General features: G+C 37.7%; 1 protein-coding gene across 1 annotated transcript; it reads left to right on the forward strand.

Moving 5' to 3' along the window:
- The first annotated feature begins 929 nt into the window (after positions 1–929).
- Positions 930–2,085, forward strand: LOC6562654 (RING-box protein 1). Its single transcript, XM_001989349.3, has 2 exons — positions 930–1,223; positions 1,559–2,085. The coding sequence occupies exons 1-2, from the start codon at positions 965–967 to the stop codon at positions 1,777–1,779; spliced, it is 480 nt and encodes a 159-aa protein (XP_001989385.1). The 5' UTR covers positions 930–964; the 3' UTR covers positions 1,780–2,085.
- Positions 2,086–22,696: the final 20,611 nt, after the last annotated feature.

Genomic DNA, 22,696 nt, shown 5'->3' on the forward strand with positions numbered 1-22,696 from the left:
GTTGACTCAAGCGTCATAGCAAAACATTTGGCCAGCGAAGGCGAACAGAGAGCAACTAAAAAAATGCACTACACTCGCAAAAAGCAGTGGGGCGGTGTCGGGGGTGGGAAAGTCGTAGTAGGGGGCATGACCCTAAATAAGCATAATGCACTGCAGGACCTTGACTAAGAACTGCGTAATAGAGCCATGGACGGTGTACAAATTTGCTCGTCACGTAATTAGAACGTCTGAAAGTGAAGAGAAGAGAGCAGAACAGAGAAGAAAAGAGCAGAGAGAAGAGTGGAGATGGTGCATGCAATGAGTTGGTCAATGCCACATAATCATCCAGGCCATAATGATGGTGGCACGAGAGCAGCGAGTGCAGCAGCTTGAAACCAACTAGTATTGCAGCCAAGCGAGTAGTTCAAATACAAATTATTTCACTTTAATAGAAGCAACTCGAATGTATGAAGTTGAAACACTTGGAAGGAAACCAAATCCTGTGTTTTCTTTAATTTAAAGTTTTTTTTCTGTATATATATTACCAGCCTGTGACAGCCTGATAGACTCTGCATCATTACTAATTAAGGAAATCCACCACAACCACCAAGCATCTTATTATTTTACCCACTTTTAATTATCTGTTTAAGCTTTGACTTAGAACATGCAAAGTAAGCATGCATTAAATGACTTTATATACAAATATCCGCTTTGATCCTGAATACATTTAACATGGAGCAATGAGAAATCGGTTTTACATAGCATAAACTTTAAACTAATTAAACGACAACTTAAATGAATTATGTCTATAATAATATATATAATTGGCACCCTTTTGTCTTAGAATTCGAGTAATAATAAAACTTAAAGGCAATTTTGTCGAAACAGCACAGTCAAAGTTAAATACAACAAAGTATGCAGTAAGTAGTCAGTTAGAAAAATAATAGGAATTGTTTCGAAAATTACACACTGCAAAACTAACAAAATGGAGGACACCAGTGAATCGAGTAGTTCTGCATTCCACACAGCCGAGACGGAGAACAGCGAGGATCCGACCACGTCTCAGAATGCGCCAACAGCGAGCAAGTGCGAAAGCTCGCAGGTTGAACTGGAGATGGATAGGGATGAGAATGTGAAGATGGATGTGGAGGAGAAGCCAGCCTGCAGCGCTGACTATGAGAGGAGCCTGAAGAAGAAGCGATTTACGGTCAAGCGATGGAACAGCGTTGCCATGTGGGCCTGGGGTGAGTCTTAAGTACCTCAAAGCTGCACTGAGAAAAAAAATAGCACTGAAAACTAGAAAGTTTTTCTTGTTTTCTTAATAATGTCTAATTACAATGAAACATGTTCCAAAAATTTAGAAAGACTTGTGCCAAATCGGCAATCTCAAAAATACTCTGATTATTTTTATTTTGGAAATAAATTTCACTGGCTAATATAAGAGTTGAAAAATCAAAAATAGTAAATAATATATATTTTATGAGGAATAATTTATGTAATTCATGACAATATTTGTCTGAGTGTGATTATTAAACAATTTTTCTCCGACGTTCCTCTACTAGTGTTTGTTTTTTTGCAGACATTGCTGTGGACACTTGTGCGATTTGTCGAAATTCCATCATGGATCTGTGCATCGAGTGCCAGGCGGATCCGAATCAGAACGACTTCGGGGAGTGCACCGTTGCCTGGGGCGTCTGCAATCACGCCTATCACTTCCATTGCATTTCACGCTGGCTGAAGTTCCGATCCGTTTGTCCGCTGGACAATCGCGAATGGGAGTTCCAGAAGCTGGGACGTTAATGTATCAACTGGGCTTCCCCCTTCCCTTTCACTGAACGAGAGGGGGGAGGGGAAGAGGACTTGCTGGAGTGCGCTCAAGAGTATTAAGAAATCGTTGCGCTGACTCAGCGTCCTGAGCTTTATCATTATTTTGTGTTAATTATGCATTTTTCGCCGACTGGCCGGGAGAAGGGTTGAATGGGGGTGGGGCGGATGAGCGTCGGGAGTGCAGTGCTTCTCAATGCCCAATTATCATTTGTGTGCTAGCAACTTTTGCTGCACTTAATAAAGGAGCTGGCAGGCACACTGAGAAAAAAGTCGCCATGAATTTTAGAATGGTTTATAAATTAATAAAACTTATTTTTCTGCTTTTGAGAAATTAGTTTCTTCATAAAGCAAAATATTTATGAAAAATAAGATAAATAAATATTTATTTGCGATTTTCGACTGAGGGAAAACATATCCAATTTTAATATATATAAACATTTATAATGTATAATGTTTCTTATGTTAAGAAATTATATTCAAATATTTTTCTTATATTTACAAATTATTACTAAATACAAGAAAACTGTTACATATGCAGAGAGCTTTTCCAAAACGCAGTTAGATTTTTTCTGAGTGCAAGCAGTCAGGCGAAATTTGAGCTGTTCCTCCTCCGCATCCAATCGTTGTGCAACTCAAACTTTATCCATAGTTTCTTCTGGGAAGCAGGAGGAGGCGTAGAAGAATGTTATGGGTTGCTTTTGGTTGGATTATCACTTTCGCGGCGAGCGCTTTTCGCGTTGGCAACCTTCGCTGCACTTTTCGACGCATCTATTTTAAACAATTAGACCATCGATTTTATCAAGTGCGCTTTTCCACGCCATACCACGCCACGCTGCCAATTGTTTGCGGTGCAAACACGGCACATAATTAAATAAAATTACTGTTTAATTGTTGGCCAGAAAAAAGGAAATAAATAAATTAACACGCCAGTCAGCCCAGATGGCAAATCCTCGCTAGCCTCGACCCCGACTTCTTTTGTTTGCCTGACGTCTGCTGTCAGACACTTCGCCAGACACACACACACACACACACACACACATACACTTACAAGAAGTAAATAATTTTTGCGCACAACAAATTGGCAGCTTTCCATTCAACTTGTCTAAAACTGTTCTTGGTCGGCCGGCATTACTTACAGTTACCCTTTCACCTGCCCCGCCCACGCCTCTCTTATCCTGACACGCCCACCTGCGCCGTGCTGCTTGTTATGCCACGCGCCGAGTTGCTTCATTTAATTTTTGCACGAAAATTAAGTTTGTTTTCCATTAAGTTAAATAATTACAAAATTATTTACCACTCAAAGGCTTTGGCTCTGCAAACTGTGTGTGCTTCTCTCTCTGTGTGTGTGTGTTGTGTGTATGTGTGTGTGTGTGTGTGTGTGTGTGTGTGTGTGCGCGTGTTTGTTTTGGTAGAGTGGCATCGCTGCTGCGACGACATTTTGAATGGTGCCGAAGAACTAAAGCGGCAGCTGCACTTTTCCGTGTAACTGACAATGATAGCTGCCTGCTTGACTGACTCACTATGCGACCAGGGCTGCAAAGCTAATCCTGAATAAAATATCAAGCAAAACTGCTGACGTCGGCTATAATTAAACTGCAAGCTCGATATACCGTTGCTTTGGAATTTTCTTTTAAACATCAATGTTCTTTTTTAACGACAAAGTTACTCATCCTGCACCTTAGTCATGCCAATCTCTGACTTCTCTAATTTTGGTAAGATTCAGAATTAACGTCAAAAATACGCATATTAGCAGAGATATGAATGTTTGAAAAAGAGTATTTTATTTAAACGAAAAGAAGAAAAAGCATAATTTTTTAGGGAAAGTATGCATTTGTTAACCATTATTTGCCCACACTCAGCACTAGTTTTTTTTATTCTATTCTTTTTTTTTGGCAGTTAATGCAGCCCTGGTCGGCACGCCTTTTGGTTCCGGGTAAAAGTTTTGCTTAAACGCTGCTTTGGCTTGAGCCAAGGCTCATTATCTTTTCATTCGGTGTGTTTTTTCACTCTGCTCTACTCAGCCCTGCTTTTTGCTTCTGCTGCTTTTCTGCATTTGTCTGTGCGTTACGGCGTTTCTTTTCTTTAACGCTTCGCTAATCAAATTCAACATTTTTCCGTTTTAATTTGACAATTCGAAAACAGTTGGGAGGGGCGTAAAAGATGGAGGAGGAAGGGGCTCTGAGCTGACAACAGCTGTGCGTTGTCAATTGGAAAATGATAAAGTGAGGCGCGAATAAATGGAAAATGGAAATTGGCATCGCAAGTGAAACTGATAACTGTAAATGGTGTTGACAACACCAACAACAACAACAACAACAACAACCTCAGCAAGCCCGGGGGATATTTCAGTTGCTAAGCTTGTTAGTTTCGCATTTTTCTCGAACACTCCACTCTCTCCTCGCCCCTCCCCCTCTTGCCATCCTTGAAGTGCTGTGCGACATTGTCCTTCAAGGTGACCTGGCCAAGTAAAAACCCTGGGCCACTAAATGCATTACAATTAGCACAAATTATCCGTGTCCAGTTGCAGTAACTGCTGCTGCTGCAGCTGCTGCTGTTGCTACTTGGGGCAACTTGACTGAATTTACTTGCGGCGCGCGTGACTTGCAGCGTGCAACGTGACGAGTATGCCTTATTATGTATACGCACTGTCAGCCATGCATTGCGCCTGCTCTCAGCTCTTACTTAGTTGCCGAAATGAGCTAAAACACACTCTACACTCCTAAAAAATATTTTCTTTTAAAAAATAAATTCTGCTCTGTTGACTGACTGAAGTATGATAACTTTCAAAAATACAGGTTTATATTTTCTTTTCTCAGTGTACACACCCACACTCACTTCCACCAACATTTGAAGAGCCATTCCGCTTTTGATGTGCTAACAAGTCAGAATTTAAAGTTTACTTCCTTTTTTTTATCATTTTGAAGCATATTTTGTTTTAATTATTACGAGCCAGTTTCAGCTGCTAGCTGTGACTTGGCTCTTTTGTTATAATTTATGCATGGCTTTGACTGGTCTTTCATATGTGTCCCTTTTCTCCTCCCCCGACTGAGCTTAGCTCACTTATCAGCTGGCTTGCAGGCATCTTGCAGCGGGACTGTTTTAGATGTCAATATAATTTAGGCAAATGTATGCAACTTTATATATACATAGATATATATACATATATATATATGTGACACATTTAACTTTTTGGCAATTTTTAATCACAAAAGTTTGTCGGCCGGCTCGTCGCGTCTGCACAAATTTGCATATTTCTAATTCCAAAGTTGTAATTAGTATAATTTTACACCTCTAATTGGATGATGATTTGCGCAACTTCATTCTGTGAGACGCGTCTCATGTGCTACACTCAAATATGCACATGCATTATATATAAGGCCAAAACCATTGGACGACGACGACGACCTTCATCAGATTCAGTTTCAGTTTCAGATTCAGAGAGTGAAAGTCATTAACATAAGTTTGTAATTACAGTGTCCACAGCATGGGGCTCATATAACAAATTTACATTTGTGTCACTGTCTCCATCTCTCTGTTTGTGTCCGTCCCCAATCCCCATTCCATTCCCCCATCCTTAATTCAGACGTCTAGCTGAGCTTATGTCATAAAATCCTCAACTGTCACACTAAATGCTGACAGACTTGCAGCAAGCTGCAGAGGCTCAAGTGTTGCCTGCACATGTGTGTGTGTTGCATGTTTGCCTGACATCTTGAGAGGCTTAAGGCAAAAGTCAGCCAAGGCAGGCCAACACTTCTCTCTCTCTCTCTCTCTCTCTCTCTCTCTCTTTTGCTGTCATTTTGCTAAGCATCCTTTAGGTCTGTACATATAACCTTAATCCCAAAACCAGTTAAAAGATTTTTAACATTTTTTCATATTCAAATTGCATATAAGATTTCACTTATTTTTATTAGTATTATGTCAAAATGTCTTTTTCATTATAAATCTTAATTTAAAATTTCATCTTATACCTAATATATTTTTATTTATTTTATTTTCATTTTAATTGTTTATTGAAATTAAATAAATATTGTTTTTGTATATCTGTTAAGCGTTTTTGGTATTTTTGAGTTTAGCTAGTTTATTAATTTTAAATTTCACATCATTTAAATAAATAAATATTTTTAAAGATTAATGAACAACTTTTACAAGTGACTGACACGCAAATTAAACATTTGTTTAAGCTTGCCTTTCTTGTTTGTGGATTTTTATATTTGGTGTCCTTTAAAAGGATGCTTTCAACTTTTTTTTAAAGCGAAAGAGCAAATAAAGATGTCCTCAATCTGTTGCAAGCATCGGAGCAACCAAATATCATGTGAGTCGACCAAATGCAAAACCCAAAAATAAATACCATGAAAAGCTAATGCACATGCACCCACACAGACATACACCCACACACATACATACACCCACACACACACATGGAGAGATCTATCGAATCACATACACTACAATGGGCATTGAGCTGAGTTGTCAAGTCATTTTGAATGTTTTTGATTTCACTGATTTGTTTATTTATGCATAAAGCATGCAATTTTTGCACTTTATGCGAACATCAGCAGAAATCACCAAAAAGCGAGTTGTCATCCACTCTGTGTGTGTGTGTGGGTGTGGGTGTGTGGCATGCAACGTGGGTTAACTTCCACATTTTTATTCCTTATTTCTTTTTATATTTTTGGTTGTTGATAGCCGATGTCGTTATTGTTGTTGGCTGTTGTGTATTGTGTTGTGCTGAGAACTTTAGCTGGGCCACAAAACTTAGATATTCCAAGCGAATGCACTCGCACGCAATGTGCACTGTGCAATGCGCAATGTGCAATGTGCTCGATGCGAGTGGGTTTTCTGCAAACAAATCAAAATCAAATATTTTTGTGTATGTGTGTGTGTGTGAGTGTGTGTGTGTGTGAATGCGACTTTCAATCGTAAACATGGCTGCCATTTGCCGCAGTTACAGGAAACGGAAACGGAAGTTGCTACACAACGATTTCATTTGCGCCCAACAACTTTGGAAATGCTGCATTTCCAATGGTTTCTTCTTCTTCTTTTTTTACACAGAGACTCTGACTCAGTATGTCCGTCCGTTTGTCCGCCTGTCTGTGTGTGGCTTTGTTTGCATTGACACGGATCGGCTATCAACTGGCAAACTTGACTGGGCCCCCAAGGCTGCGTTCTGCAACTTGTGGCGCCTTAAAGCGAAATCCACTAAACTTGAGGGCAAGCCAAGACATAAATATTGCGTGTACGCAACTACACTCAGAGAAAAGAAGGCTCCTAAATTAAAGTTAGTACTACTCCTCGAATTCTCTTCAATAGATATGGTTACATTTTTTTTTTTCAATTGAAGGGAAAAGTGTCAACAAATTGCAAATAAAATAATAGCTTCACTTACGCAGTTTACAGAAATAGTTTATTTAATTCAAATTTTCATAGATTGAAGTGCACATAAAAAAATATTTTTAAAATTCATTTTAATTAAATTTAAGTAAATTGAAAGATGTCAATATAACTATGGTTTTCCCTCCCAAATTTTTTTTTAAGAGTCTTCTTCCATTTCTAAACCCACAAATTTAAAAAAGTCACAATTGGAAACATTTTTAGATTATTTCTAAAAAATAAGAATAATTTCTAGTTGGCAGGGCACTTTTCTAAAATGTGGTGCTTTTTTTTGCTGAGTGCAGCCTCCATTTCGGTTAGAGCACTGACGTATCTAGCGACGCAATATATTTACTTGAATTTTCCAATTTTATTCTCCAAGATATTCGCTTTCAAGTGATGCGCTCCCGGACCCGGACCCGAACACGGACCCCAGAGTCGGCGTTGCCGGCAGCGTCTCGTAAGAATTGCTAATAACCAATTTCGATTCAATTCAAGTGTCAGCACAAGACGACAAAGATGATGGCAGCGAACCAAGGATCTTAACGGAGACCAACGGAGACCGACCACAATCCGCACGGGAAGCACAGCCAATTGAGTATTAATGGTCAGACTGCCGGCTGCTGATGCCAGCTAGTTTCCTGCTCAGAATTATGGCACAGACACACAGACAGACCGACCGACACACACACAGATAGACAGACAGACACAGGCAGTCGATTCCTGGCCGCATTTGAAAGTAAAATCATACGTATTAGGAAAAAAAGAAAAAAAAGAAGAAGGCTCGGCACCCATAACAGATGCCTCTCAGCCCTCGTCTTCGAATTGGTTTGCGGCTCGGTTTGGTTCGCTTCGCTGCCAGATCAACGATGATATATGAGATTAGCTCAAGTGGCGCCTCCGAATGGCAGCACGCCAAGGCGACACTTTCACATACACAAACGACTTCGAAACTGAGACTGTCCGATTTTATATTAATGATAAATTAAATTGTTCATTGACTTGAATAATTTTGTGCCTTGTCCTTTTGGGGTCGTCGCAACATGCACAGTTTTCTTTTCTGTATATGTATATATACCTAGTTTTTCATCTAGTTCGCATGATGAATTCGTTGTGGGAATAATGGCCAAGTGTTATTATGCAACTCTATTATATGCGCATTAGAAAATAATTGATGGCTAGGTAGCTATCGCACCGGGGACATCAAAGTTATAAACAAAAAATATGAAGCTAACATGACAGATTGCTTGGATGTCCAAGCTGAAAACAAATATTAGAAAATTTCTCAATACTTTGAAGTTGTAGTGGGGGGAACTAGCATGAATGGCCGCGCACACTTCTTAAATTCACTTTTTCTTTCACTAAATTTCAACAATTTTGTTAGAAAGAAAACTGTGAACTGTTTTAAGCGTACGTTAAATAAATAAAGATATTTAAGGGGTGTTTTTCTTTTCATTTTAATTATATTATTCACTTTTAATTAGTGGTGTACATATAAATACTTCTGAAATATTTCTTATATGGGCATATACATGAACGGACTTCCACACTTTTGCAGTTCAATTATTTAACAATTTCGCATTGTGTTGGACATATTTTGTTGGTGCCAACTATTTTGAAAAGATTGCCATATATTAGTTGCAAAGTATAAAAATGCGACTTGAACAGCATCCAAAAGTCCGAGTTTGAGTTTGTCGGAGTTGGGGTTGGAGTAGGGGAACATCGCCAGCGAACCGACAAAACAAAACAATTTACAGATTTTAACAAAAATTTTAATTAAACAAATTTTGTGTGGAAAGGAAGTTGCTGTAATGGGTACCCTCTCACCCCCAAAACACTCCTCATCGTGGGCAAAGTATAAACTTTTTGCACGGTCTGCGACTTCCTTGGTAGTAGGAAGTTAGCAAGAGCAACTCGACTCGACTGGGTTCGACTCAGAGCCCAATTTACTTTTTGCACCATAAGTTGTGCCCAAAATAGCAGAAAAGTTACCACCGATAATATATAAAAATGAAGCAACAAAATAATAATAAAGCAAACGCTGCCCGCCAACCCTTTTTGCGAAATTCTGTTGTGAAAAGTTTTTGTAGCAAAACTATGCATTCCCTTCTATGAAATTTCCCGCTTTGCTTGACCCTGTCGACCCTCATTGCCTGGATACGGAATTTTGGCCAGCTTACAATAAATCTGAACAGGCAGCCCAAGCATTTGAATGTCACCATTGAGTGGCTGACAATCTGTCTCACTGTCTGTATGGACTGCAGGCCATGCGCTTTGCTTATAAAGTTATCTTATGCGCCCCTTAAAACCAATGCCTGACTACCACTTAAACGAGCTAAACATATAAATCTTCCAATGGTTGGTATTTCACAGCAACAACTACAACAATAGCAAAGACAACGACAACAATGCGCAATTTTATTGCCAAACCTCAGACATTGCGTATACGTAACGTAAGCCAAGAGAAGCTGCCTCCTGCTGCTGCTGCTGCTGCCACAAATGCTACAGCTGCCATGCATTGTGGTTGCAAGGCAGCAAAGCTGAGAATGTATCTGCCTACACTCGGAAAAAAATGTTGCACTGAATTTTAGAAATTTATTTTTCTTTTCTTAATTTTCTACAATTTTCCAAAAAAGAGATAACTTTCAGGCTGCTTTTTCAAGCAAGCAATTCTAAAACTAGTGTTTATGCTGCTTATATTCATATAATTTAATTTTTAGAAACGTATAGAAATTCATTGCTTAATAATAGAAAATAAATCTCAACAAATAAAAATAGACACAATTTTTGGGATTGTCGCTTTCTCTAATTTGCATAAAAGTGTTTTCTTATTCTTCAAAATAATTTCTAAAAATAGAAAAACTTTCTCATTTTCAGGCCAATTTGCTCAAATGCAGGGCATTTGCATTCTTCTGAGTGTACGTAGCTCCCAGCACAGTTTGACTTTGACAGCATCGAGAGAGCACCAACTGAGTGCTGGGGCGGTATGACTTTGAGTAACAATTTGGCCAAGCAAGTTTGACTTTAAGTTTGTCACATGTTGCAGTAGCTCGTAGCCTTGCCAACATTTGGCTCAAATACTTGTAAACTTTGCCCAGCTATTTCGCCTATTCAGCGCTACACCAGCGTATGCAACAAAAATGACACAAATATGTTTACAAGCGGGATTTAAGAAGCGTTTGAAATTCATGTGAAAATCGGTTCACAAATCTTTGGCAAAATAGCTGTACTATAAATTCATTTAAGACTGGTTAGGAAATAAATTCGAAATTTGATATATTTATACTTATTATTATTTTTTATAATTATCTTTGCCAGTGACTCATTATTCAATGTGTCTAAAAATGGCATAAGCAAAACTGCACTCAACGAATTGTTGTCCCCAATTTATTTGTTGGTCTGAACGTGTTTTTGTTTGCTTGTATTTGGCATTTGGAGCGTGTCCCCAGCGCCATAATTAGAACTGAAAGTGAAAAATATATTTGTTTTTGCACTTGCCACAAAGAAACAAAAAAAAAAAACCAAAAACGACAATTGTCGAGTGCACCACAACCACTTGGCCATTATTTATGTTAATTGTTCTGAAACTGAAGCTGAGACGATGTTCATCATGTGGACTGTCTTTCTTTGTTTGTTGCTGGCGGGGCACATGTGACAGCACCACCTCAAAAAATGCATTGCTGCAACAATAGAGCCAAATGTGGCACTCAGAAAAAATCGATCTCAATGGTAGAAAATAGTGCTCTTAACGCGAAATATTTTCTTGTGCTTATAAATAATTTTTAAATATTAGAATAAAAAATATATATATAAATATACAAAAATATAAACTGTTTCTAACTTTAAGAAAACATTTTTCTGAAAGCTTTGATGACTTTAAATAGTTTCTATATATAAGAAAAACTAGTCTAATAATTAGAAATTGGCAACTCCAAAAGTAGGTTGGTTTTTTATTTTTTTAAAAATATTATTTATTATAAAGTAAAATAATTGCTTGTATTTTTGAAATCCTGAATTTGAGTTGATTTAAAAAACATCTAAATATGTTTTTTGTAAATTTTAGAAAATTGTACCCTGAAATATATTTCTGATCAATAAAGTAAGTCAGTTTGCAGAATTTCTAAAATTCAGTGTGATTTTTTTCTGAGTGTATGTGTATGTTTTGTGGTGCGTGATGTGGCGTTATTAGGCTAATAGCTGCCCGGTGGGCATTGCTTTTGTGTGTGGCAAAATGCTTTTGTACCCACTGTCGCAGCTGTTGATGCAGACTCGCAGGATAACTGCCAAAGCCACGCACAAAACGCATTGAGACGCCATAATTGCACGCAGTTTCCAGTTGTCTATGAGTCATCCCGAATTCATGCAGCACTCTCTGTGTGTGTGGGTTTAGGGGAGTGTGCTGGGGTGTGTGGGGGGGTATGTGTGTACGCAAGTGCGTTAAGTGCAATAACAGCAATGACAGCCAGTGCTCTGACAGGCGAAGTCAAGCCAAAATGAACCACGATTTACTGGCAGTAGCAGCATTTGAAGAGCAGTTTATATTTAGACTAGGCTTGCACAATGAATGACTCACTGACTCACTCACTGACTGACTGAGTGACTAACTGACTGAATGACTTCCACTCACTCGGCGATTCGTTTTGCATGCTTCTCTTTGGCCTCCGGCTGTGGCTCTAACAAATAAATTTAACTTGAGTTGACTTGACATGCTGCGAATTGAGCGTGCTTCTTGCCCCACTCTCACCACAACTTGCCCCCCATTGTGTGTACTTGTGTGTGTGTGTGTGTGTGTGTGTCGCTGAGCTCAAGAAGGGAGGGCATAGCTTAGCCTTTGGAGAAGGAGAGAGATGAAAAGCGGGTCTTTAACGCCTGCAATGTAACTATAGACAGTTTTCTAAGTTTAAAAATTTACTCAAAGAGACAAAGATATAGAATTAATTTAAATTTGCTTTACTTGAAATTTTGCTTAGTATTAATATTAATACCTTTATATTTTTTATTTGCTTCCCAAAATTGACCTGCTTCAACTTTTTTTTTACCTTTTCAGTTTTACTTTTTGATCGGTTTTCGAGACCAAAGTATTCGCTCGAGATTTACTAAGTGGAACAGCTTAAAGCTTAAAATAAACCTTCCTAAATAAGAAAAATGCAGATCCAGAAGTGATTTAAAAGTTCTTTCATTTCAATGTTGTTAAATATTTATATTAATGTATTATATTCATACATTTTCTTACACGACCAGAAATGCTTCAACTTTACTTTAACTTTTGCGAAGTTTTTGAATATGGTTTCGCTTCTATTTTTAATTTACCTTAAGCAAAAATTGAAATGTATTTCTTATTCACAAGTCAGTACTTTAATGTATTGTAAAGAAATGGATCCCTCAATCCGAAATACATTTTTACATGCATACAAGAATCCGGTTTGATGAAAAACTTATAGGTTCAGAAGGGGATCTAACTAGATCTAACTAGGTCGCAGTGAATGAAATAAAAAATAAATAAATAAACATACACAGACTGACATACTTCACAATTAGTTTTACGTTTAAGCTGGAAGCAGCTTAAAACATATTTAAATGTATTACTTTTTCTTCTAGACTAGAATATCATCACTTACAACTAAAACGGTGAGCTAAATACAATTCCCGCAAGGAAGTCAGCAATTTAATAATAGCTCTGCGAGAGATTACAAGAAATGTGGGAATGAATTGCACCGGTTTCAAGTAGAATATTAAAACATTAAATTTAAAAAAGCATTCGGATTATATTGCAGGGAAAATAATATACAAGATACCTTGAATAACTATCCCATTCCTTGCAAATATGAAAAGTCGCACAAATATTGTCAATCTAATAATTTAAGTTTAGATATAGTTTCTAGGTTTAAGAGTCTGTTTAAAAGTGCTAACTCATCTTCTTCCTTATATAATTCTATTCTGCAGGTGAATATGAGCCAAGACCAATCGCTGTTAAAATTATAGTCTCAAAAAGTTGCAAGAGGAATGGGTCAAAGTTTTCCAAAGCCATAACTTTGCCAAAACTGTTCCGTGTTTGAAAAACCAGTGCTTTTTAACCATGGCTTAACATCAAAAATTATATTGTATTTCAAGTTGGGAATTCGATTTTGTATCGAAATTCATGTTAAAAGTATATCCACCGATGGATCATGTTTTTCAAATCTGTATCAATTTTCAAGAGCAATGACTCTTATATTATGATATGCCATGTAAAATATCACAACATTTTATTATATACATCTCGAGATTGGAGGTGGATCCACAGACTCTGCCTTCGCTCGCAAACTGTGATTTATGAGCCCTCAGCTTAACACCGCAGAAATCTGTGCGGCTGTGTCAATTTGGGCAGCTTGATTTACATAAGGGGCGAGAAAAGGAAAAGGCGAGCGACTCACGCATCTGGCTTAAAACTGGGCCAAGTGACTAATTAAGCGGTTTATAAACATTTGTCTCAGCCAACCAGCAGGCAGTACAAGCCGATGGCGAAGGCAAAGACGAAGGCTGCTGGGCAAACAAAGTTCTCAGTTCTCAGTTCTTAGCTCTAACCCGCCTACGCATTATTTATGCCAGCTGCTGTTGGCCAGAAATGCTGGAGTCCAGTTAGTACTCTCGGCTCTGTTTGCTTTAGGCTGTGCAAACATCAGCAGCCTCAGCCTCAGCAGGCCACCTTAAAGTTATAGCTAATTTGCGTGGCCCTTCAAGTTGGCTCAGAAACTGAAACTATTTATTTTTAATCGCATGCTCCAATTGCAAAAACAATTTAACATCAACTCGCTCGTTAAGTGAAGCGGTAGCGACCCAAAGCCATTGGCTGCAGCTACACTTAGAACAAATATTGCATTTAATTTAAAAAAAAAAATCCATACATCGTCAAAAGTGCTTTTCTTGCCTTTAAAAATAGTTTGTAAATATAGGCAAATAAATTCTTAAAATTTGAAAAGACAAGACAATGAGAAACAAAAAAGTCGAATAAAAAAACCATGAATATAAGGCATAATTTATCTACATCTTAGAAGAGTGTACACAGAAATTAAGAAAAGAAAAAAACAGACTTTTAGAAAGATGCTTTTGTCGATTTTTAGACGTCAGATAGATTTTTTTCTGAGTGTACACTGCCGCTTACAGCCTTCACTCAACCCCTTTTGGCCGTTTGCGTTGCTGCCGCTTCTGCTGCTGCTGCTCCTGCTGCTGCTGTTGCTGTTGGTGCATTTTCGACAAGTGCTTTTAACATTAAATATTCATTTGCAGCATTAAGGGCACTCGAAGTCACGCGTTAACGGGGCAAAAAACGCTAAAGGTGCGCTAGGCAGATGGTTGGGGTTTGCTGGGTGTTATTTTGGCAGCAGCAGCCAACTGAGAACGTGGCGCATCAAGCAAAACGGACACGGTCGCGCATTAAGTGAATATATATTTTCCTGGCCAAAAAAAAATATATATATGGAAAATGAAAAAGAAAAATGCCAAAGGCAACAACACAAATAAAACTTGGCCACCTGCAGCGGCCAGCAGGTGTTGGCCAACAAGCAGAGTTGTTGTTTCTGGCTAGCTTGAAAATGCGCTTTGCTTTTGTTTCACTGCCGCCGTTTCAAGGAGAAAAGCTTTGGCAAGAGAGAGAGAGAGAGAGCAGCCTAAAACATGAGAGCATAGTAAGCGCAACACAAAAAGAGAGAAGGCGAGAGAGAGAGAGAGAGAGACTCATAAAGAGAGAGAGAGAGAGAGAGAGAGAGAGAGAGAGACAGGGAGAGAGAGAATAGTTATCTTTTAGCCATTTCTCTCGACGATTCGTTGTTTACTGACTTTTGGGCTCTCGTTTGTTTTGGCCCGTTAACTCAATGCTGCTTTTAGTATTACATGTTAGCTTAGGCCCTTCGCAACATGGCATAGACTCAGCATATTTATGACCATACGCAGTTGATCAACTCTGCAGGCAATTTACAAATGTCAAACTATTTTTTAGCTCATGACAATTTTAGCATTATTTATTTGAGCTGCAAAAATGGCAGCTTAATTTAAATACCACAGATTAAAAATGAAGAGAGCAAAAGTATCTAAAAAGATTTAAGCATTAACTTTATTTATAAATGTTTGACTATTATTATTAATATTTAATACGTTATTACTTTATTGTTATTATTATTTATATTTCTGATAATAAGTTTCTACTGAAGCTTAATTGACAAATAGTAGCTTATTATTAGACCATATTTAGATAGGGTCTACCATTTATATTGCTGTTTTACGTATTACATTTATAAATAGTATCTTAGTAATACTATTAGTCAACAATTCGATAGGGAAGAAAATAATTATAATATGCGTAATTGGGCTACTTATAATGTCTGGACTTATTTATGTATCTGATATCTACTGCTATATTTGTAAATAACATCTTAGCAATTATTTATATTGCTGATATTTACTTTATTAGTCTCGACTTTAATTAGTCTTTAATTAGATGAGAACATTTTTGAACTACTTTGAATACAATTTCAATACTTATTTTTAAGCTCAGCAGAAAATATTCCTCCACATGCATTAACTAAATTATTTTTGTCAAGTATGGGTTTTGTTTGAATTTTAGCTATTTATACTTAATGCGCATTTATAGCCAAGTATTGTAAGTACTACGTTCAGCTTAATCAACGCAAAGTTTTCAACTATTTTTGGTAACTAATGGAAGTTAGCCGGTCAGCATTTAATTTGACACCCACAACGCACTTATGCGCAATTAAGCAGCAAATGAATTCTTTTTTCATGTACTTAGAATGTAGACAGTACTTAGAACTGGCCACTGCGTCACATATGACAATTATGCGACCGAAATTTGTACGCGAGCTACCCAAAAACATTTGCAGCTTTTGTGTAATGATTAATGAATGTCTGCTGTGACTCAGATTGTGTTTGCCTTTGTGTTTGTGTGTGTGTGTGTGTATGTGTGTATGTGTGTGAGCATTCGCTCACAGTTGACTTCACAGTTGACATCATAATGCGGCAATTGCTGTCAGGACGCGTTGACAGCTGGAGGCATTGTGGCCACAGGACCTCCGCTCCATAAGGGTCAAAGGTTTCAGACCAACTCCAAGCCGTCAGTTGCGTCTCATATTAATTAAGCAAATTTAATTAAGCCTCATGTTTGCTGCCCGAATTTAAGCTAAAATCAATGTTCTTCAGCTTGTTAAGGGAGCTAAAAAAAAAGGAAGAAAAATATTCAAGCAGAAATCTATGTAAAACTGAGAAGCATTTCGAAATTTATATGCAAGCCACATGTTGCCACCGTGTGGCACATGTTGCCAAACATTTGCCCCGACAAGCTCACACCACACACTTACACACACAAGCTGGGGCGTGCATTTATAGCTAAAGCCCAACACATTGGCAAACATAAAATTTAAACATGCATAGGCCAAAAATACAACACAGAACACAATACAAACACAAATACATAAACAAACACTAGGGCACAAGTGAAAAGTACAAGCAAGTAAACGGATGTAAATCGATGCACTTAAGTCGATCTTCAAATACACTTTACTAAATACAAAAATAAAGAAATAAATGTTAAATATATATTTACAAAACCAATATGTGTAATAGAAGTCAAATAGATTCACGTCCGCACAGGAATAATATACTTGTGTAAGAAATCAATACCAAATATATATATTTTAAACTAAAAATGTAAAAAAAAATAATTCAAGTTGAATTATGTAATCTAAAGGAAACCACTTTTGATAGTAACAATAATTGTTTTATAATTAATTTTATAAGTAACCATTACAGAAATGCATTTAAAACTATAATACAATTTTAAATCTAAAAAAGGATATTTTAAATATTATATATATATATTTGATACTGAAGCTCTTAAGCGTTTCTCAAAGTTTGCCTTTCAGTCATTTAAAACAAAAAATAAGACAATACTGAAATAAAACTTAAAGTTATAAATATATAACAGATACAATATTTAATTGTAATTCAAAAATTTTATCAAAGCTCAACAATGATTTGTAAGAAATAAAAAAAATGTATATATATATTTCTGCTGCAAGTAGCTAAAACCCACAGGATAATAACAGTAAAAATGCATCTGCGTATATTACAAAAAATAGAGAAGAGAAAGACAACTTGGAATCTATTCATAGAATATTGAGCAATGTTTACCCAACTACATTTATGATTTCATCGATTGGTTCTTGTGACCTTAGGGTATGACTTGACGAGAGCAGGCAATGCTTGTTGTTTGCTTAGCTGCCGATTGCATGGGCTGCTAAGCAGCTTAAGTGGCAGCTCACACACATGTGTATATGTATATATATATTTATGTATACCAACGGGTATGTACCATACATATGTCTTCATGCATGTATGCGCCATATATTTGCATATTTGCGTGTCGCTTAAAATATTTGCGTTCTTGGTGCGCTTGATTATGGCGCTTAAAGAAACACTTATAAAGCCAAACCAGATACAACTGCAAGAAAAAAAGTGAAGAGAAACAGAAACAAGTCGAACTGCGGCAGGCAGCGAGGCAAGTGGCAAGTGGCAAGCGCAATTGGGGTTAATATCCTAGCTCGAAAATATTCTCACAAAACAGCCAGACACAAAAATCCGCACAGTGCGGGGGGAACAGGTGGGGGAGGCTTAGGGCAGAGGCACGTAAAAAACGTGGCTGAGGCGCACATTATTTGAATTATTTATGGTTAAGTTTATGGCAAAATTTTTGACTTGAATTTATATTTATTATTATTATATTTTCTTTTTTCTCTCTCTCTCTATCTCTCTCTTTTGCTGCTGCTTGTAGAAATTTTCTGGGCGTTTGTTTTGTGTTCGCTTTTTAGCGAGTGCCATGAAAAATACGCAAAAATTAATAAAAACGTTGTTGCATAATAAGCACAGTTACTATGCTCGATGTTGCTGTTGTTGTATTGTTCTAGCCTCGCGTGCCGGCCAAATTAAAAGCCAACAATGTCTGCAAAAAGCAGCCAGCAGCAAATGAAGCAAAACTGCGACGTGTTGTTATTTGTGTCCCAGGCAAAGAGAGACAGCGGAGAGCAGATTTTTGTCGCCTTGCGCCAGACCAAAGGACATAAATATGTTCAGCTTTCCGCATTTTTTTTAACCCGGCGCATAGATAGCCAACTCAGCAGATGAGTGTGTGTGTATGAATTTATTTTGTCTGTGACATTTACAAAGTGAGAATTTAATTAAGCTTAATGAAAGTGCAGGAGTGCGAGTTTCTACAGTCTGGCAGCGGGCCAACTCTTGTTTGGCCATTAACGTAACGCGTATTGGCCATCAAAGTCAGTTGATAGGCGCAACACACACACAACTCACAACACACACCCGCTGCCAACAGTGAAGTACAAGTCCGCATTGCGCTGCTGCACACACTGCGTATGCTTAACAAAAAACAAATCGAAATGGAAAATCGAAATCGAAGCGCACAACTGACCCAATTTTACATACACACACACACACACAGCTGCATTTCACCTCTTTGTTTCGTTTGGTAGCTCATTAAGTTTGTCCCAGTCACCAAGTTGGCGCACACTGCGTATGATTAATTTAAGCAGCAATAGCAACAGCAACAGCAGCAGCAGCAGTTTTTTTTTGCAGGGGTGGGTGCTGATTTTGCTTTGGCTGCTGCGGCATTTTCTGGTCGATAAATTTAATTTACACAAATTAGTCGCGCATAGTCGTAAAAACGCAATCGAAACGCCGGACACAAAAGCGCCGGACACAAAAGTTCAGCATTAAAACAAAAAGCTAATTAATTAAAACACCTCGACGGCAGCTTGTTGTGTTCCCTCTTGGTGAACTGGTATGCGTGTGTGTTGAAGAAAGAGAGCAAGTGCGAGAGAGAGAGAGAGAGAGAGAGTGAGAGATAGGAAGTGAGATAGAGTCGACTAACTGTTACCCTACAAATGTTGATAATGATTAGTTAAAAATGTTATTGACATAAGTTATACTATATATAGAGCAAATAGTTGTATTTGTAATTTCATTTGAATATTTAATCTCTTCTTAGATTTCTAAGAAAAACACAACTTGATAAAAAATATATCATATATATTAGATTATACATACGTTAATGCCAGTTTTTTACTTCATATAAATTAAGTAAATAAATAATGGGAATGTTTAAAATCATGCAATGAAATTATTGCCAAACACTTAATTTGAAAATATTGTTATATTTATTCAAGAACGGAAGCCTCAGCTGCTATTGCCTACACTTTTAGACCATAGGCTAGTTTTATTTAAATAAATACATTTTGAAAGTAAAATTTCAACAGCTTTTCGTTGTGGACTAAAAGTTTGCTGCGTATAAAACAAATAAATGAAGAGAAATTTAAGTTTATTTAAAAAAAATTTAAATAAAAAGAGATCACAACATATAACTCAGATGAAATAAGTATATTTAAAAATCAAACAAATAAATAACTCGCAAAAACTTCCTGTTAAAACAAAGTTGTTTTTTATACTAGAGCTAAAGCATTAGCTGGTATAGCTTACAAGCTTAAATAAATAAGTGATTTAAGCATAATTTAAAAATCAGCCAAGTTAATTATTGGCAAACACTCCCTTTTTAAACAAAGTTAATTTTATCCCAAAGTCAAAGCTCCAACTTATTGTCAATTAACTCTACGCGTACAGGGTATTCAAGTAGGGCGTGGCAGACGTCAACGTTGCTAATTATTTGACCATAAATCTTAGCACTGGCTGTATTTTTTTCCTCGTCCATTTATTTGGATATACATATATATATATATAGATATATATATATATACATTTTTTTTAATTTTATTTTTTTTGTGTTCGTATTTGTGGTCCCATGTCAATGTCAACGATTGCACGTCCTTCGGTTGTCTTTCTTAAGAGTTTTTCTTTCTTTTTTTTTTTTGGTTTTGGCCCGCTTGCTGCTGCTGTACATATAAACTCACTTACGAGGGGCAATTTGTTGGTCTCGCTTTCATCAATCTTTCAATAATTTTATTGCTGGCAAAAGGCTTCCGTTTTTTGGCTGATTGAAAGTGCAAATAAAATATGCGAGTCCACGATCGTCGAACGAAATTCAAAGCGCAAATTTGCGAGCATTTCCGCAGCACGCAGCACGTGGCACGAAACTGTGCCTCTGCCACAACTGAGCCCCAGTGGTCGGACAGAAGACGGACAGTGGCTGGCGCTTCCTGACCCACTTCGGCGAGCGAGTGTTGCTGTCAAGCGTGTCCCATTTTCATTTCATTCAGCATACACTTAGACAAAAAAAAATTAATCTCTAATTTTGGCGCCAATTTTAACTCGCGATTTCCTTTTTAGGGCAATTTTCTAAAATTCACGGTTATTTCGTTTTTATTTAGGCACATTCATACTTTTAAATTTTTTTTTTTTATATTTATAATGAATTTCCTAAAACAATGGAAAAAAACCTTCTAGTTCTCATAGGGCGATTATTATTTTAGAGCGATTATATAGAATTCAACGCGAAGTTTTGGTGAGTGTAGCTTGCAATTCCAAATCCCACGCCTCCTTCCACGCCCTTCCTACGCCTACCGCGCGTCTTGAGATGCGCTCCTTGAGCATTGGGCGCTGAGTGGTAATTTATGGCTACGCATTTGGTTTACTAATAATATTCGAGGCAAATGCGGTCTGCTTGCTGCTTGCTGCCCATCGAACTGGCCTAATCACGTGGCCAGGACGTTCAAGTCTCCGTTTCGATTTTGTGCCTTTGTTTACCTAAGCAATAACAATAAATTAATCGTTGTGGAGGAGGGGAGATAGAGCTACAGAGAAGGGGACACACACACAGCCATTAGTCTTTGTGTGGCGCTTTATGCTTTGTATTTTTAATTATGTGTCTAATTTTTTCTTTCGTTTTTTTTTCTTCTTTCTTGCCGCACCTAATGGAAAACACACACACACGAATATTTGTGTGAATTGGAATATTGCGTATACGCAGCGTATAGGAAATATGGCGTGCCGAGCTGTTAATTGCCTCTATCAGTGCGGCTTCCTGTACGCTTTACATGTGTTTATAGATATCTCGATGGTTGTTGCTGCTTCTATTGCCTAATTGTGTGTAATAGTAGTGTGTGTGTGTGTGTGTGTGTATGCCACAAAAATTAATATACAGTTTTAGTTTATGGCCCCAATGCTGAGCCATTGTTGTAGAAGGGGTGTAATTGGTCAAATTGGTCAAATTGGTTAGATATGCAATCGGCACGCATATACATTTACATATTGGCATAACAAATGAATGAGCTAACAATAAAAATTCATTTAGCATTTAGATACGCCGCATAAGATAGCCTTAAGGTCAAAGTTTCAGAGGCAGAAAATTATTCCACTATCAGTATTTCTTACATTCTCGAATATTTAGAGAATGTTAAGTTGTTGACTGTATATTGCACCCTTGAGAGTGTATCTTCCGAATATTTATTTATTGTATTTTCACATCTATAATAATTTTTGACCACTTTGCATTTAAATAAATTCAAATTAAATTATATTGTACTTTTAGCATTCTTCTGTATCTATTGATATTACTCGACATTAAATAAAGAAAAAAGTCCCACAGCGTGGGACTCAAGCGTTAAGGGAGACAGACTCTTAATGGAATCCCAAAATGTTGCTAATGTGAATGTACAAAATGTTGGGCATAGTGAAAAGCTGCTATGACAAACGACTACAATTTGATTAGACCAGAAACAGTTGGCTGTTCAAACTGTGATCTCTGATCTCTGCTGAGTAACGTGGCGCTGAAATCGTAATTCAATGTCAGCACCCAAAATTAGTTTACACTTGAACCGAGACTGGAACTGCACATGCTTACAACACATGTGTGGCACGATTGTGGGTGCTCATTCTAGGGGGAGGGGGGTGGAAGTTGCCATGAAACAAAGAGTCAACAAGAGGCGACATTGCGCGTTCCATTGCTGGTTGCTGGTTGCAGTTGCATTCGTGTTCATGCATAAACAAAATGGCTGCTGCAACAAACGGAAACTGACGGCAAACGACATTTGCGATATGCATCATATGCCACACTGCCACCAACCCCGGTGAAGTCAGCTACTTGGCATATTTCTGTCCTGTCATTGTTGCCTGTGCGTCTTTTTTTGCTGCTGCTGCTGCTGCATCTGTTTGCCTGCCAGGTGCAATTATGACAGTGTGTGCGGTGTGTGTGTGTGGGGCACAGGTGTTGCAGCTGGGGTAAGGGGCGTGACAGTGTCAGCGACACATAAACATTACATCATCAGCAACTTTTTGTAGCTGTCATAAAGCGCAACAACAACAGCAACGAAAATGGGCACAAGATGCATGTGAAAAAGACAACAATAAAAACAAAAACTGCAAACAAGGAAAACAAATGAATGCTATCCTGCTGCATTTCCGTCTGCCGCTAAGCTGCCATGCTAAATTCCCCTTTTTCCTTAGACCCCCGACACTCCACCCCTACTCCGCACTGCTTGTCACGGCTCTAATGAGCTGTGTGAGTGTGTGT

The sequence above is a fragment of the Drosophila grimshawi genome, unplaced genomic scaffold (assembly GCF_018153295.1).
Source record: "Drosophila grimshawi isolate 15287-2541.00 unplaced genomic scaffold, ASM1815329v1 contig_1377, whole genome shotgun sequence".
Classification (NCBI taxonomy): domain Eukaryota; kingdom Metazoa; phylum Arthropoda; class Insecta; order Diptera; family Drosophilidae; genus Drosophila; species Drosophila grimshawi.

Coding starts and splice junctions, on each gene's coding strand:
- LOC6562654 (XM_001989349.3), top strand. CDS start 965: ATGGAGGACACCAGTGAATCGAGTAGTTCTGCATTCCACACAGCCGAG. Junction 1,224..1,558: donor CGTTGCCATGTGGGCCTGGG/GTGAGTCTTAAG, acceptor GTTTTTTTGCAG/ACATTGCTGTGGACACTTGT.